The 19146-nt window shown below is 38.1% G+C and overlaps 1 protein-coding gene across 10 annotated transcripts in view; it reads right to left on the reverse strand.

The window, feature by feature from the left end:
• The window catches only part of THOC2 (THO complex subunit 2), a 105499-nt gene that overhangs the window by 59179 nt on the left and 27174 nt on the right, over positions 1–19146 (reverse strand). For 6 of the 10 annotated variants that reach the window (XR_009006607.1, XM_057537825.1, XM_057537829.1 and 3 more), the window contains exons 8-10: positions 10606–10772; positions 7422–7472; positions 850–942 (exon numbers count right to left, since the gene is read on the reverse strand). Coding sequence is in view for 9 of the 10 variants with exons in the window: in XM_057537825.1 (XP_057393808.1) it covers positions 850–942; positions 7422–7472; positions 10606–10772 (311 nt within the window). In the remaining variant the exon portion in view is untranslated. The remainder of the gene's footprint in view (positions 1–849; positions 943–7421; positions 7473–10605; positions 10773–19146) is intronic. The other 4 variants (XM_057537831.1, XM_057537830.1, XM_057537828.1 and 1 more) reach the window with 1 other exon arrangement.

Below are 19146 nucleotides of genomic sequence, written 5' to 3' on the forward strand. Positions count from 1 at the left end.
AGACAGAGATGGTCACTATCTATTCTGGGCCCTCACAGCACTTTGTGAATACTTCCAATAAAGTACTTATTGTATAATGCAAAATGTTTTCTCCCTTGCTAGACTATGACTGCTTCCAAGGCAGTGATCAAGTTTCATTCAACTCTGTAACCACAATATGCAATGACAGGCAAGAAAGTGATTTCAAAGGCGGTGAAGATGATGTCAGCTTTGGACAGTTCATAGATATCCTAATGCACAACTTAATAAAACAGGAATTTCTATGCTACAAACCTAGTGTTTTCAAACTGACAGGCTAAGCTGTTGCTAGAGATCATAAATCATAATCACATACACACTCCTCTAAATCCTAGATCCAGCAATAAAAGCACAATACCAGTCATTTATTATCTAGTAAAAACACAAAAGAAGCCATTTTTTAAAAAGTATACGAAAAGTTCCCCATTCATACTGAATGCCTAAAATTAACATTTGGGTGAGAAGGAAGAACTATGTAGGTAATCTCATATTTCCCCTAATTTGTGTATAATACAGAAGTCTAAAACCACATTGATTAGAACTTGGCCTCGCTCTCCATGAGATATGCCTTGACGACAATTAAGAACTTTAACTTCATAGCCAACCTTGAATTCTGTAACGGTGACAAAAGGTATTTCATTTCCATGGTTCCAATGAACTAAATTCATTCGCTTTATAAAGTAAATGCAAAGCAGTAATGCAATAGGGCTTCAAAAATTAAGACTTGAGAGCCTAGAACCAATCCTGGAGTGCTATATATATGGCTGCCTACTCATCTTCCCCACCCCTGGGATGAACAACCAAATATTCTTAGCAGCCCACTGGACTTACATGTACATAAAGATCATCTAAATCAATAAGATTAAACTGTAGAAGCACTGCTGCAACTCTGTACAAAGATGAAGGAGTCTCTCCATTTGGTTCCTTGAAAAACAAAAGAAAAGTTTCTATTTAGTGCCTAAAGTACAACTAAAATCATATCCATTTATCTACCAATAATTAAGAACAATTAGATCAAATAACTCTAGGTCAACAATAAGCTTCACTGCTCTTCCTGATCATAAATAACATCCAAATTCAGGACAAAGATAATTATGTGAATGTCCCTTTTCACACTGGCACATCTGATGAACACAAGGAAAGCAGTTTCAAAAATGGACACATTTTACAATACATGCTGATATTTGAATAAAATCTGAAACTTGAACAGAATGAGATTTTATACTGCATAATATGTAGTTTGGGTTTCTGTTTATATGTGTGTTTTCTTAACTTGGTTTTTCAAGTACTTCTCAGTGGAGATGCAGATAGACAAGACTGACAAATTTGGAAGTACGGAACCATCTGTGTCTGCTTTATACTTTTCTTCCTATTCTTTTATTCCTTGGGGTTTATGCTAAGTATATCTGCTTGTCAGCTGATTTCCCCTTCAAAACAGGTGTCTATACTTAATACACATGAATAATTCAACATTTTAAACAAGGAACGGCCAATTCCAGGTCAGCCCTATGGACCCTACAGAGAAACAGAAGGATCTCTGAATGCTATCAAGAAGACTTTTCCCTAATTTTTAAACTGCTTGGGGTCAGATGAATAGAAGAATGACGTGAGGACAACTAGCAATTACTAAATGGCAAAATGCAAATAAAAAACAAACAGTGACAATACAGTATGTTCTGCTTCTACTCAACACTGAAAATGAGATCTTTGTAAGTAAGCCCCCCCACAATTGTGATAGGTGTTATGTACATAATATATGAAGCTAACGAAACTAATAGATATCATATAAAAAAGGCATGGTTTCACTGTAATTTTTAAGGCAGATAAGTCTTCAACTTAGCAATAGTTTGATTCTAAATGGTTTTTAAATGGTTATTTAGTATCAAAACATTTTCCCATTAAAAACAAATGGTGGTCACACTTTCGGAGCAAACCCACAAAAGCTCACTACCTGACTTGAATCCACCAGGAATATTCTCATTTTTCCCATTATCTCTGTTTAAATGAGTCACAAGAAGCCCCCAACTCTCAGGACAAATGTCAACTCCCGTAAACTGATCTTCATATTGCTCTGCACAATCCCTGTTCTGTCCTATCCTACCTATCCATAGCATTCTTAAAAAACTTCCATGGAATCCTCTGGAATTCATGATCCATCCTCAGCAAAACCCCCTATATCCTGAACCTCTCCTCTAAATACATCCTCTAAACCTCTCCTCCCCCCTTCACCTTGACACTTGAACAAAGACTAGACTCACTAGGAACACCACTCCCACTGTAACCCAGTCAAGTGGTGGCTATTTTCCCCAGACCCCTCACACTACTAGGCCTGGAGATGGGGTATGAATCATCTTTGCTTTTTATAGTTGTTTTCAGACTATTCTCCCTCCATGCTCCCTAAAGCCCACCCAGCTCTGAATTTCCTATCACTCACTATCCCTCACTATTGCTGGGATCTAGCTTCACCTGTGATCTAGTTTCATTCTGCTGTGGTCAAAGAAGATATTTTGTATGATTTCAACGTTACAAATGTATTGAGACTTGTTTTGTGGTCTAATATAAGGTCTATCCTGGAGAATGTTCCATGTGTACTCAGGAAGAATGTGTAATCTATTGTTGTTGGGTGGAGTGTCCTATATATGTCTGTTAAGTCTAACTGGTTTACAGTGTTGTTCAAGTCCTCTATTTCCTTACTGATCTTCTGTCTAGTTGGTCTATCCATTAATGAGAGTGAGGTATGGAAATATCCAACAGTTATTGTAGAACTGTCTATTTCTCCTTTCAATTCTGTTAATCTTTGCTTCATATATTTTAAGGCTCTGTTTGGTGCATATACATTTATTAACTGTTGTGTGTTACATTCTTGATAGGTTGACCCTTTTATCAATATATAATGCCTTTTGTTATCTATTATAAAAAATTTTGTCTTAAAGTCTATATAGCCACCCCAGCTCTCTCCTGGATACTATTTGCATGGGGTATCTATTTCCATACTTTCACTTTCAACATATTTACATCTTTGGATCTTAAAGTAAGTCTCTTATAGATAACATATAGTTGAATCATGCTTTTTTTTCCCTCTCATTTCAATGAATTTTAACAGTACAGAAAAGTCGCGTGACCTTGGTGGGTCTGGATCATGCTTTTTTATACATTCTGCCAAACTCTGCTTTTTAATTACGAAGTTTTACCCATTTACATTTAAATAATTAGCGACAAAGAAGGACTTCCACCATTTTGTTATTTGTTTTCTATATGTCTTATATTATTTTTTGTTTCTCATTTCCTCCATTACTGTCTTTTTTGTGTGTTTGATTTTTTTTGTAGTGTGCTATTTTGATTCCCTTCTCCTTTCCTCTTCTATTTATTTTTTAAAGTATTTTCTTAGTGGTTATCTTGAGTCTTACAATTAACATTTTAAACTTATAATAACCTATTTTGAATTAATATCAATTTAGCTTCATTTTTTTTTTTGGCCATATAGCATGGCATGTGGGATCTGAGTTCCCTGACCAAGGATCGAACTCGCGTCCCCGGCACTGGAAGCACAGCGTCTAACCAGGGAAGTCCCAACTTAGCTTCAATATTATACAAAAACTCTGCACCTATAAATCTCTATCCCTCCCCCTTTTATACTGTTATACATTGTGTGCCAATTAGATTTATAATTGTTGTTTTATTCCTTTGCCTTTTAAATCATATAAGTAAAAAGGAGGAGCTACAAACCAAAAAATACAGTAATACTGGCTTTTATATTTACCTATGTAGTTACCTTTACCAGTGTTCTTTATTTCTTCATATGACTTCTAGTTACTGTTTAGTGTCCTTTCATTTCAGCCCAAAGGACTCCCTTTAGCATTTCTTGTAAGGCAGGTCTACCAGCAACGAACTCCCCCAGCTTTTGTTTACCTTGGAATATCATAATCTCTCAGTTTTGAGGGATAGTTTTGTTGGATATAGAATTCTTGGTTTCATTCTTTCAGCATTTTATATATGCCATCCCACTGCCTTCTGAAGAGAAATCAGCTGTCAATCTCATTGAGGATCTCTTGTATGCAATGGGTCACATCTGTTTTGCTGCTTTCAAGATTCTCTTTGTCTTTCAACAATTTGACTATAATGTGTCTCAGTGTGGATCTCTCTGAGTTTATCCCTCTTGGTGTTCCTAGAGTTTCTTAGATGTGTAGATTTATATTTTTCATCAAATTTGGGAAGGTTTCGACCATTATTTTCTCAAATACACTTTCTGTCCTTTTCTCTCTCTCCTCTGCCTCTGGGACTCCATAAAGTACATATTGGTACACGTGTATTTTTTTTTTTTTGGCCGCCTGCATGGCTTGCAGGATCTCAGTTCCCCAATCAGGGATTGAACCCAGGACCACGGCAGTGAAAGCGCCAAGTCCTAACCACTGGACCGCCAGGGAACTCCCCACATATTGGTACACTTGATGGTGTCCTATAGGTCTCTGTTAATTTTTCTTCATTCTTTTCTGTTTCTGCTCCTTTCAACCTCAATTAACTTATCAAGTTGTCTAATTGTTTCTTCAGCCTTCTCAAATCTGCTGTTGTACCCATCTAGCGAATTTTCATTTCAGTTATCACACTTTTTGGCTCCAGAATTTGTTTGGTTCCTTTTTTTTTTAATAATTTCTGTATTTTTTATTGATATTCTCTGTCTGGTGAGACAGTGCTTTCCTGGTTTTCTTTAGTTCTTTCCCCATGGTTTCCTATAGATAATAAGCATATTTAGGACTGTTGATTTAAATTATTTATCTAGGATGTCCATTGCCTGGGCTTCCTCAGGGATAGTTTCTATTAATTTCCTTTTTCTTATGAATGACCCTTACTTTGTTTCTTTGCATAACTCATTATTTCTTGCAGAAAACTGAACATTTTGAATACTGAATACTGTGTGGCAACTCTGAAAATCAGATTCTGCCCCCTCTATGGGATTTGTTGATGCTGCTTACTGTGGTTTGTTGTTTGTTTAGTGACTTCTCTAAACTCATTTTGTAAAGTCTATACTATTATTGTGTGTGGCCACTGAAATCTGTTTCTTTTTAGCTTAGTGGTCAGCTAGTGTTTTGCATTTCTTAAAGGCCTGAAGAGAAAAAAGAAAAAAATACTCTTCCAGTCTTTGCACATTGGCTCTATGTTAGGGCACTCCTCAACACTTAGCCGGGCCATTTACAATTCTGCCTTAGTCTTCACTTCCTGCTTGTGTAGAGCCTAAAGGCCAGCCAGAGGAAAAAGCTTAGGGTCTTCTCAGCCCTTTTCTGAGCATGCATCCAGTTCTGGGCATGTGCTTGGCCTTTTTTTTTTCTGATTCCGTGGTACATACAGGAATTTTTCTAAAGCCCTTATTCCCCTGTGTATCTCCTTATCCAACTTCTTCCTTCCCAGGCTTTCAGTCTCTCTATTGCTTGTCTGACTGTTGTCTCTTACTCCAGACTGCTAAAGCCAATAGTTGTGTCTTCAAATGTTTTTGGCAAAAGCCACCCCAGCCCTAGGGATGCTCCCAATCAGGCGAAAGAAAGACAGGCCCTTGCACCAGTCCTTCAGGTAGCAGCCAGACAGGCTGAATTCTTTGAAAACAATTCTTTATATCCTCTGGCATTAGCAATCTGTACTAGGAGTGCAGACTTCTATCCTCACAGCCACCATCAATCTGGGTGTGAGGGATAGTAGGCAGGCAATTTAAAATATCACAGTGCTCTCTTACCCCAAACAGCAGCTTCTTTCTTCACCAAACCTTTCCTTAGTTGTTTTAAGTTTTTACTAAATTCCAGAGTTCTGTAAAAGTCGATTCAGTTTTTTTGCCAGTTCATTAGTTGTTTTCATGAAGGGACAGAGCTCTGGAGTTCTCTACTCTGCCACTTTTAGTTATGTCCTATTGTTGTCATCTGTGGACTCCCGGGTCACTGCTCTTCACTTAGCAATGAATGATCTTAGCTTCTGACTCACTGTCACTTTCTCCAACTCTATTCCTTTCTTAATTTTTGGAGATTTTCAAATACACGTTAGTGATTCTTCCATCATCTTGGTCTCTCAGTTCCTTGAATTCCACTCTTCCAAAGATCTCCTGTACCCTATGTCAGCCATTCACTCCATATCCTGAACTTTAATATTACCAATAGCTACAACTCCTCAAAGTGCTAATTTCACACATCCACCCTTAAGTGGGTCCTTAATACTGCTGGCCAATCATACTCTATTTCTCTTGTCCATTCACTCTCCCACTCTCTTACACAACTATTTCCTACTTTCTCTCCTAAGCTCCAATACCTCCTTTCTCATCCTCTCTCAGTTGATGACCCTGCTTTCTATTTCAGCACGAAAACTGGAGCAATCAATAGGACTTCTATAAATTCTCACCATCAGATCTACCCACCTACCAACAACTGTACCCACATATGCTGCCTTTCCACCTGTTATTACAGATGAATTCTCTATGCTCCTATTTAAACTCCATCCATCACTTATGCCATAAACTGCATTCTCTATCCTACTCAAGAACACTGATCCAATAATTCTCTCCTTTCTCCTACATCACCAGTTTTCCTTTCCATTCAATCATTCCCGTCAGCATATAAATGTATTCTCTCTCCCATCTTCAAAAAAAAAATCTCGAGTTCACTTCCTCTACCAGCTATCACCCCATTTGTCTGTGCCTCTTTGTAGCAACTCTTTTACAGAGTTGTCTGTTCTCATCGTCTCCAATACCACTCTCCCCATTCTCTCTTAACACCACCCAAACTCTACAAATATGGCTAGTTCTGACCTCCCTGCTGATAAATCCAATGACCATTTTTTAGTCCTCATCTTAAATGACCTATCAGAGATATTTAACAGAATTGATCATTCCTTCTTCCATTTAGCTTCCAAGATGCTATATTCTTTTTGTTTTCCTCTTTCCTTATATGTATGTGTCCCTTCTATACCTCCTTTGCTGGTTCCTCCTCTTCTCCCAGGCCCTTTAACATCAGAGTGCCCCAAGGCTCAGCCCTTGGTTCTCTTATGTCTCTATATCCAACTTGATGATTTCATCCAGTATCACAACTTTAAATATCATCTATGTGCTTTTGGCACCCACATTTCTATTTCTAGCCCAGTCCTTTCTCTAGAACACCAGATCCAAATATCCAGTTATTGGGACTTCCCTGGTGGCACAGTGGTTAAGAATCTGCCTGCAATGCAGGGGACACGGGTTCGAGCCCTGGTCCGGGAAGAGCCCACATGCCACGGAGCAACTAAGCCTGTGCACCACAACTACTGAGCCTGTGCTCTAGAGCCCACGAGCCACAACTACTGAAGCCCGCGTGCCTAGAGTCCATGCTCCGCAACAAGAGAAGCCACCGTAATGAGAAGCCCACGCACCGCAGTGAAGAGTAGCCCCCGCTCACCGCAACTAGAGAAAGCCAGCACGCAGCAACGAAGACCCAATGCAGCCAAAACTAAAATAAACAAATAAATAAGTTTAAAAAAAAAAACAAATATCCAGTTATTTACTCAACATCTCCACTTGGATATCTAAATCTTTAACAGGTATCTCAAACTTAACATGCCCAAAACTGAATTCCTGATTCCTACCCACAACACTCTACCTGGCACATAAGAGGTACTCAGTCAATATTTCTTAAATGAATAAATTTTGGGTTATAACGGTGCCTGACCATGGTACTATTACTACTATTACTGTGTTTTGAATCCAGAAATCAAGGGTGAGAGTCATCATCTCCTTCCTCTTTCCTGTGGCAAGACAACTCCAGCCAAGTTTGTCTTTCAATACCCTCATACTTTCTAGTACTCCTTTCTTCCTGCCCTTTGTGCTGACCTTCATGCTGTCCCTAAACCCTCTATTGTAGCAATCCCTGTTAGGAGAATCAAACAGATGTACCAGCCCAATTTTCCAAATTGGTCATGTGCCCTAAAACTGTTTACATCCGTACCACCCTTCCAAGTCAAAACATCCAGTATAGCTGACCCCAGGTTGAAACCAGAATTAAAATCACTCTCACTGACTTCATAGCAGAAATAATTACCTTTGCCTAGAAGTCCTAAGCATTAAGGAAAAAAATTAAAAGAAGCCTGTTAATCCAAATAATTTCCAACTGGTGAAAACCTGGGTTATGGTCAGTGGGAGTAAACATTTTCAGGTAGTGATGGGGAGGGGGGAGGGGGGAGTGGAGTTAGGCAAGGGACCAATACACAGGGTGAGCATACACGCCTAGGAGCCAATTCCCCAGGTGACATGCCCTAAGCAGTTTTTTATTTTCATGGCTTTTCCTACTTTACCTCCCAAGACCACAAATTATCTAAAATCCCTGACATTTCTTCCCCTGCCCGCAGTGGTCCTTAAGACTGCAGATTCTCAAAACAAGATAGCTCAGGCAATAGAAATAAGGGAATGGTGCTATACAGAGCAATACAAGGGTTACTCTTCCCAATAATAGGTCATTTCTAAATCAAATGTTTCTTGGTTGGGTATTTCTCATATAAGACAAAGGCCCCATGATCTACTAAAAAAACGATCATCCTAACATTGGTCAACCCCCATGGGTATTTTAATTCAGCTCAAAAAGTGTTACCATTATGAGGAATATTTTCATATAAAAATTTTTAATTCTGAAACTCACATTCAACAATACTTGATATGAAGCAGTAGGTCATCCATATTCACTGCAATATGCTCTGAAACCCTCAGTCTCCAAAGCCCTAACCTATAGTCTAATTAATCATGCCCAAGTTAAATTTCAGCTACCCTGTCACTTCAGCAGTTGGCTTCATGTTCTCAAACCCAAAGCAATCAAGGTGCCTCTTAAAATGTGATGAAACACTTGAACTTCTCTTTCTCTGTACTAAGAGTGGACTCCCTGGCTACTGGTAGGAATAGGAACGTCTGCCATCACTAATTTTTGAACAAAGGTGAAATGCTCTTGCCCCAAAACCTTGCCATTCATCTTGTTTGGTATCAAAAAGCTATATGCTTTTAGTTCTGATCTAATTTCTCTTCTGGAGCATTCCAGAGAAATGGAAAACTGAAGATAAGCAAAGGCAGTAGGTGGTATATATTTGAGAATCCTAAAAGAAAACTGTCTTACTATGCTGAACTTGAGCTCCAGAGGACAGGAATAGACACTCTTTACCAGAGTATCCTCAGTGCTTAGTAAAGCAACAACATACCCTAAAAACTCAATAAATGAGTATTTCTTGACTAGTTGAATATCCCAGGCAGGTAGACAAATTAGGAAAGCTATACCAAAAAGGCAACAGAGGCTTTATTACGTTAAAATCCTCCATGCTATCCAGAGAGTTATCTTCCTAAAACATAGATCACTCATTTGTAGTAATTAGTGAACATTTACTATAGGCTAAGCAATAAATTAATCCAGAGAAATTAGTAAAATATAGACCATCCTAAATGACTAACAACCTAGCAAAGGAGACAGACATGGTTTATTATAATATAACCTGATAAGTGCTAGAAGCCTGTGTCAAGTTTTATGAGAACAGAGTTTAAGAAGTGACTAATTATGCACGGGTGAAGTGCCCACCAAAACTTTATAGCGCAAGTAGCACTTGATCTTAAAGAATAAATAAGAGTTTACAAGATGAAGAAAAGATAGGTGAGAGGGGGTGGGTAAGAACAGTTTTCTAGTTATAAAGAACTGTATGTAAACAGAGGTCCAAACATAGCAATGCCCCTACCTAAGTTCAGGAAATGGCTAGTAATTGAATATGACTAGAATATGAGGTTTGAGGGAAAAAATCATTAAAGATGAGGCTAGAAAGAAAGAATGGGGCTAGATGGTGAAGAGCCTTTTCTGCCACATTTAGAAGTCTGAATTTCATCCTGCAGGCAAAGGTTTTTAAGCAGTGAGTCAATTAGATATCTTTCAGAATGTAACAGTAGTTAATAATATTAAAGGTGGATTGAAAGAGAAATAATCAGAGGCATAGATTTGCAAGATAACTACTGTAGTGGTTTAAGTGAAAAATGATGTAAGATATGCCTCAAGAATTTATTCACATCCATAAAAAATTCCAATGGTAACTACCTGTACAATAAAATTCTAACTCAACACAGTGTTCAAGGCCCTTGACAATCTAAAGTTGTGCCAACCTTTCCAACTTCACTTCCTGTCCCTTCTTTTCCCCACATCTTACAATCCAGCCACATGAGACTATGTACCATTTCTTCAATATGTTACGTACATTCATACTGCCACATCTTCACTGACACACTATTTGTTACTTCTGCACAGACAACTCTCAACAAACACCTACTCATCCTTCAAGGACCAGGTTTAAAAAAGGTTCTATCTGTGAAGTCTTCCCTGACTCCATCTCTCTCAAGGCAAAAATGTATTATGCTTTCTTCTAGGCTTTCACATCACATCATTCATACCACTAATGTAGTTTTTTCTATCCCCTCTGCTAGAATGGCTGAGCTGAAACCAGTCATTAAGAAATAAAATTCAAATTAAATTTTACATATAAAATCACAAAATTAACATACATACACACATAAACACGCGCACACACACACACACACACACACACACACACACACATATTTTTCTTTACCTGGTAAAACTTGAATTTGAACCCAAGAATATGACACAGTGTTTGCGGTTCACACATACTCATGTAAGATTCTAATACAGATATAAAGAAGTCATCGTGTTCTGGCCTGCATTCAAACACTTCTAAAATGACATCCAGAACTCTATTGGGATCCAGGTTAAAGCATCCTGCAACAGATGAGATATACACAAATTCAAAAGTGATTATACATAATTTCTAGAAAAGCCATTAACCTTCAGGGACAACATACATAAAATAAAAATGTTTTTAAAAACAACTTCTTTTACAAGTTTGCTTCCCCTGTCCCAGAGGGAAATCTTCATAATTTTCAAGGTCATCACGGCTACTCCCCACATGTTACAGCTGAGAAATATGACTTGCCCAGGATTGCAAAGTGGGTTAATGACAGGGCTTAGGCTGGAGCCCAGGACCTGTGACACTAAGTCAAGTGAAATTTCTTCTATGCCACATCATCTCATCAGTTCTTGATTACTCACGCTAGTGAAAGAGATTCACATTTTTAATTCTTAGCAAAATATGAAAATCAAACAATACATCTTACAAGTTAGGCAACTAAAGGTTTTTTTATGTTTTATGCAGAAGTGTTTGGAATGTTGACAAATGAGTTAAAAGTTCAGGTTCATGAAAGTAGAACATGATTTTTATAATCATTTTTTAGTTTATCTTACATATACAACAAAACTACAAAATGTAATTGTACATTCATAGTTTTGGGCAGCACTCTAAAGGAAAACAGGTATACTGCTAATACTAAAGAGGTGAGAATACAAGGAGTTGGGGACAAAACACAAGCAAACAGAGAAGGAAGAAAACAATCTACGTATAGCAGGAAAGGGAAGGGAAAGAAGCACTTAATAGGTACCGATGGCTACTTATCCTTGCTAATCTCCTAGGGTAAGCTAAAAAGGGCCAATAGACATGAATTTAATAAACATTCCTATCAGCCACCCTACTCTTAATACATTATTACCTCTATTTGCATTCAGCTTCAGCTGTTACCATAATTATATTATAGCACAGTCACATCATATGTGCATTTAATTTGAGAATGCAACCATTCACATATAGCAAAATAAACAAGAGAGAATTTAAATGATATAGTCAATTCCACCCACCATTCCTCTCAATATAATGTATGCTTATGACCCAGAGTGAGCATATCAATCGGCTGTTCCCTCAGTTTATATCAGTTCCCTCATGCCTTGTGCATCAAGCTGAATGGAATTCTAGTATTTTTAATTACGTATTTCTCATTAGGCATAGTCCCTAAATGCAAGCTAACCACTTCATCTGGGGCAAGCAAATAAACACTGATTTCTTCTAACGCTGGAGGAAAAAGAACAACTGTGTTAACTTAGGGAGAGATGTTAGGTCTAAACACTATACCTTATGGATGACTTAGAGGATTTTTCAAAGAAAATTCTTATATATCCTATTAATGATTTCCAGAGTTACTTCTATTATCTCCACACTTAAGTATATTAAATGCTATAAAACTAATGTCTAATTTGCAGTATCTTAGCAATCACTTAGAAAACCAAACTCTCCAAATACAAGAAGTATTTCTTTCCTCTTTTTATGAAACGCAAAGTTAAGAATACATTTTCTTCCATTTCTCTCATACTAAGGAAAGAAAGGACCAACACAGTGATCATCTCTTACTGAAAAGAGCTCCAGACTTTCATAAATTCTCCAAAGAGATGTTTATCTAAAGTTCTGGGAAGAAAACTTCTAAATATTTTTGCCTGTCCTTGCACCCCAAAAAAGTATGGCACAAGTGACTTGGAGTATGTACAAGTGACTCCAAAATAGCAACTGGAATTTTTAAATGCTGCTGGTGGAAATATAAAATGTAAAACAGTACGACTGCTTTGTAAAATTGGCAGTTTCCTTAAAAGTTAAACTTAACACCTACCATATGACCCAGCCATTTCATTCCTAGGTATTTACCCCAAGAGAAAAAATGTCTATGTCCATACAAAGACTTGTACACAAATATTCACAGCAGCTTTATTTATAATAGGACACTCTGAAATATCCATCAACATGTGAATGGATAAACAAACTGTAGTACAGTATAATTGTAGAATATACAGTGGAATACTACTCAACAATAACAAGGAAAGAACTACCAATACAAGCAACAACATGGATGAATTACAAAATAATTATGCTGAATGAAATGAGCCAGACCAAAAAAAAAAAAACTCACTATATGATTCCATTTATAAAAGAATTATAGAAAATGCAAACTAATCTATAGTTTAGAACGCAGATCACTGATTACCTGGGGAGGAGAAAAGAGGAAGTACGGGGGGGAATGAAATACAAAGGGGCAAGAGGAAACTGGGTCGGGGTGGGGAGTGATAGAAATGTGCATTATCTAGATTGTGGTGATGTTTTCACATGTGTATACATGTGTTAAAACTCAAACTGTACACTTCAAACATGCACATTTTATTGTATATCAATTATGCCTAGATAAAGATGGGAAAAAAAGCCACTGACAACAGATTATGGAAGATCTAGCAAATTCTCCAACCTTATAACTGCTCCTATATTTATTAAATATAAAAGTTCAATCAACTAAATAAAAATGAATAATGCTCTACTCTGTCAGAGAGGACAAAAGATACATTGAATATACTTTTGAAAAAATGGCTGGCTTATAATTACCCATTATGCTACATCCACAAAACTTGTGAATAAGGACTAGAACAGCAACATGTTACATGGAAATGTGTTTCATTCACATTGCTTTAAAGTTTATATTTTCAATGTGCTACAATATGAACCGTTGACATTATGTTTTGTTTAACCAGTATTATTCCATGAAGGCTATTTTAACAGTGATCTGTACAGTCAACTAACTACCAGTTTCTTTCTAGAGGCAATTTAAGGTAGTAACCTACACAAAAGGGATGCAACTTTTATTTATAATAGATAACAACCTTTGTATCTTTCACAAAAGAAAAACTGGCTTAGGAATTTTCTATTATATGTCTCAGGTGCCATAAGTTAGTCCAATCAGTTGGAATGACCTATGCTACATAATATGGAAAAAGTAGCCAAACCAAGGACTTAGAAAACCATTTTTAAAACCTTAGAGATTTGCTAAATAACAGTTAAGCTATTTCACATACAAGATTTTAGGAACAATAAGTAAGCTTGAAATGTCCAAAATAATTTTTTCTAATGGCAGCTGTGGTAGAACAGACACTCTTGTGCTCAAACATCTTAAAAAAGGCTTTTATCCAGCCCAAGCATCAACAGTCATGTGATCTTGAGATAGATCATAAGCCTAGCTCCCTACCTCTACCACCAGCTACATTAAGGAATATACACACACACATGCCTTTTGAGGAACAAACAGGGAATCACATCAGAAGCGGAAACATTTTTAAATGGTGGACCTGTAATGGCCATGGATTCATTCCTTCATTTAAATAAACATTAAATAACTACCCACTATGTGCCAGGTGCTTGTGATACAGAGATTAATAAAATGCCTTCCCTACCCTTGAGGAGAGTTCACACCTTTTGGATGATACATCTTTGAAAAAATGCACTGAAAAGTAACTGAAGGCTCCCCAAAGATGGACAAGATGGCCAGTATATTAGAGCAAGTAATTGCAACTAGAGGTCAAAAATATGATAAAAGTGACAATGGTTCTTTTAAGAATAGGTCAAATTGAGATTCTTAACAGAAACAAAAAGGCCAAGGTAATATTGTAAACATGACTGGAAGAGATGTCCAGCCTGTACATTTCAGACAAGAAAACAGAATGATAGCGTCAACCATCATGTTCCTGACAGAATAAACCTTACAAGACAAAGAAAAACCATGTTTTGAACAAAAGGACATGATCTGGCTCTGGCATGTAGAATTACTTTAGAAACAGGCTATACCATGGTCTCAATGTTTTTTGTACCCCCAAAATTCATATGTTGAAATTCTAATGCCCAATGTGATGGTATTAGGAGGTGGGGCCTTTGGAAGGTGAATAGGTCATAAGAGCATAGTCTCATGAATCAGATTAATGCCCTTTAAAAAGAGAGCTCCGTTGCCCCTTCTACCATGTGAGGATACAACAAGTTAGCAGTCTGCAACCCGGAAGAGGGCCCTCATGAGAACCCAACCATTCTGGCACCCTGATCTTTGACTTCCAGCCCCCAAAACTGTGAGAAGTACATTTCTGTTGTCTATAAGCCCCCCAGTCTGTGGTATTTTGTTACAGAAGCCTGAATGGACTAAAACAGGCTAATAACTTATGCTAGACCATTTCTAAGAAATAGTATTTGCAAAACACTGCACATCTCAAGGCAAGAACCAGAGAGCCAAGATGCAGAGAAATGCACCCAACAAAATAAAAGTATAATTGTAAAAACAACTATGCTTGAGAACACCAATTGCTGTCTTCTTTTTCATAGTAGGGATAAACAACTTCTTCATAACTAGTGTATAGTAAAGAAACTCCAGTAAAGCAAAACCTTAGGGAAAGGAAGCAGTCAACTGGTTTCCCTTTCCAAGGGATAGGAGAGAGTTGACAAAAAGATAAGAAGCTTCAAGGCTTAATGGCTCTTATATCCATACTGATCCAAAGACAAAATACTAAGTACACTCAAGATAATGTAGTCAAAGTGATTAAATGTCCCATAATCTACCAAAGAATAAAATCATTTGACTTGGGATTTTATTTTGTTTTTAATGTTTCTCTGGTCACTTAACAAGCAACCAAGAGGACCTGTGAGACTGAAGGAGGAGAGACTCTCACCCCACCCTTCCCCATCTCCAGCCAAATCTACAATCTTGGACACCAGGCGACAAATGAAGGTCCTGAGGTTTGGTGAAGAGGGCTCTGATTCTGGGTGAGAAGGAAAGGATCAGAGAGCCAAGGCCAAAAAGATCCTGGACCACTAAACCCAAAACCAGGAAGAACCATTTTCAGTCTCCAAAACCAAACTCGGAACTTCCCTGACGGTCCAGTGGATAAGACTCCACGGTCCCAATGCAGGGGGCCTGGGTTCGATCCCTGGTCAGGGAACTAGATCCCACATGCCGCAACTAAGAGCCCACATGCCGTAACTAAAGATCCCACACACAACAACAAAGATCCTGCACATGGCAACGATCCCACGTGTCGCAACTAAGACCCAGCACAGCCAGCTAAATAAATAAATAAATAAATAAACAAACAAACTCAAGTAAGCTAGCTCCATGACTAATTTTTAGCCAGAACTTCTGATTTAGAGCAGCGATCAGCATACCATGGCCTATGGGTCAAATCCATTCGATGTTTGTAAATAAAGTTGTGCTGGAACACAGACACACTCGTTTATTTACATGTTGTCCATGGCTGCTCTCACACTACAATGGCAAAAGTGAGTAGCTGCAACAAAAACCATATGACCCACAAAGGAAAAAAATATTTACTATCTCATCCTTTACAGAAAAGGTTTGCTGACCACTAATTTAGAAGAAATAAAAGAATACCTAGCTATTACTTTTTTGAAGGGCATTCAGAAGAGTAGAGTGCTTATAGTTTAGTTCAGCAATCAAAGGAGTCCATCTTTAGGAATTCCCTGGCAGTCCAGTGGTTAGGACTCCGTGCCTTCACTGCCGAGGGCCCAGGTTCAATCCCTGGTCAGGGAACTAAGATCCCCCAAGCCACGTGGCACGGCCAAAGAGTCCATCTCTGATATCCTTTCCTCTAATTTCTAAAAGATGCTTTTTGCCATCTTGATGCAGGGATCATTTGAGAGGCATCTATGATATGGCAGCTCAAGGGACTAATAATCACTATCCATTCCTATTAAGTTTTTCAAGCTTACTGTCAGACAAACACCAGGCAGACTCATAATGGTTCCTATTCCTTGCTTTCTTGCAGTAAACAGCCCAAGGCTATCTGATAGGATATACTGTTTATTATATTTAGGACATAAACACTTCGATGTGCCAGAATCTTTTAGGGAGCAAATGACCACCTTTTAACTATAGAATGATAAATAAGGATTTCTCCTGATCAGACCAAGTACCCTGAAATATAAGTGTATCTAAAATGCATGCCTCGGGACTTCCCTGGTGGCGCAGTGGTTAAGAATCAGCCTGACAATGCAGGGAACACGGGTTCCAGTCCTGTTCCAGGAAGATCCCACATGCCACGGAACAACTAAGCCCGTGCGCCACAACTACTGAGCCTGAGCTCTAGAGAGCCCGCAAGCCACAACTACTGAGCCCACGTGCCACAACTACTGAAGCCTGCGAGCCTAGAGCCCTTGCTCCACAACAAGAGAAGCCACCGCAATGAGAAGCCCGTGCACTGCAACGAAGAGTAGCCCCTGCTCGACACAACTAGAGAAAGCCCACGTGCAGCAACGAAGACCCAATGCAGCCAAATAAATAAATAAACTTATTTTTTAAAAAATGCATGCCTCCCAAACCAGATATCAGTTCTGCCAATGGCTGGTGAAGGAGATCAGACCTCAGATAGCTTTGTATACGGTATTATCTGTCTAGGTTGCTCCTAAAGAGAAAGCAATGGGAATAAACAAGAGGAAACTCATCCAAAGATGCCATGAAAAGCAGGATGCTATGTTAGTGAACTGCTCTGGACAAATGAGACAAGGCCTACCTGAAGTCTGCATTGAGGGGGAATCCGATAAATTCTACCTCTTAAAGAGTGAGTACTCACTGGAATTGAAGTCTTAACCTCAACTTTAATGTCAATGAAAAATTCCTTTCTCAGACAATGGGGGAGAAGGGAATCAGCTAGCCAAAGAGAAACAAACACTAAGCCAGGAAGATGAACTTTCTCAAATCCTCCATGTCAGGGAAAAGAGGCTAAGAATCACTATAAACTCTACTAGAAAGGGGGAAACATTCATTCGTTTTTTGATGAGTATTTATCCAACACCTACGTACCAGGCACTGAGGTTAGAGGTACTAAACAAAACAGACAAAAACCCTTGTCCTCATGGAGCTTACTTACATTCCAGTGGGGGTGTGGCATAAAATACGGTGCACATTATATGGTGTTAAGTGCTCAGAAGAAAGACAGTGAACCACAGGGAGTGTCGGGGTGGGGGGTGGCCATATAAGGCTACACTGAGGAGGTGGCATTTGAGTGTTTCTGGGCTAGCGTGCTTTGCAGTACACCTGACGGACTAGAACAGAGGTTTGGCCCAAGAAATCAAATTGTTTATACTCATGGAATATCCATGTGAGTTATGAGCTTGCAGTTGTGACTGTCACACTGTTCTTCAGAGACAGTAACATAACCTGTTCTCTATGGGGACATAGTTCAAGAAAAGAAAGTACACAGCATACATTTTTCCCAGTTAGATAAAAGCACACTTTCAAGAAAATCCCTCTTTGAAATGTTCCCAAAATAACAAAGGACTAAAAAAGTATAAACTCACAAGGACAAAAAAAATAGAAGAAACAAGGACAGACAAGAGATATCAACAAATAAGCAGATAAAGTAAAAAAAAAAAAAAAGTGAGAACCTTATACAGCAGAGAATTTTTTTGTGGGGAATACCATCTTAAGAGAGTACATGGCAGTATATAAGGAAAGACAAACTTATAGCAAGGCAGTACTGACAAACATCTCAAACTAGATCAAAATTCTGCAGGAAAAATGTAGAGCCTACCCTGGAAAGAACAGAAAGGAAACCCTACAGGAGGATTTTTTTTTTAATGGGTCACTGCTACACAGGTAAGCAAGAGACCTGCAGCCTTAGAGGGCTGCCAGTCTTGGTGTTAATTTGACAATGGAAGAAAGTAGCAAAGAGACTAAATCAGCTGCCAGAACTAGACTTACTTCAAAGAAAAGGGTAAATTTAAACTAAAAGCTCCTTACCTCTATACCTGTTGGCCACCAAAAGCTTAAGCTAAAAACAAAAATTACTGTAGTAAATCTGGTTTTATCTGGGTCCCCACTGGAGAAAGGGGATAAGGATTGGGACACCTCCTCTCTCTTTCTCATCCATAAATTTCAAAAACAGAGAAAGAACTGAGAATTGAGCATAAGCATCCTCTAAAATATAACCAGTGAAGCAGGAAATATGACTTTTCCAACAGGTCTCAAAACTTAAGACATCTAGGTGTTGCAAAATCTTCCCTGAGATAGCATAACACCTAACAAATAGCAAAAATTCTTTCCATTCTTGAAAAATCAGGAGTACCCTATTTTTCTATCATTCATTCCTCCTTTCTATAGAAGCCAACTATTTCCTCCAAATGCTCAATGCAAATAAAAAGAACAATGCTAAAGAAATTCTATTTAAAAGGTAGGGAAAGTTAACACTTTCCAATTTGTTACACTTTTACAACATCTGCACTTACTTTAACAGACTGTTGTAAAGATAAAATAAAATGTGTATCAAAGTTGCTCGGTATTTTTAAAATCAAGTTCAAAAGAACTAAACATCTCCACATTTCAAGAGTTCACCGAAGATTTTATTAAAGTTTCATATTTGCTTACTTATTTTCTGCCCTCCATAAAATTATTGGAAAATA

The sequence above is a fragment of the Balaenoptera acutorostrata genome, chromosome X (assembly GCF_949987535.1).
Source record: "Balaenoptera acutorostrata chromosome X, mBalAcu1.1, whole genome shotgun sequence".
In the NCBI taxonomy this organism is placed as follows: Eukaryota; Metazoa; Chordata; class Mammalia; order Artiodactyla; family Balaenopteridae; genus Balaenoptera; species Balaenoptera acutorostrata.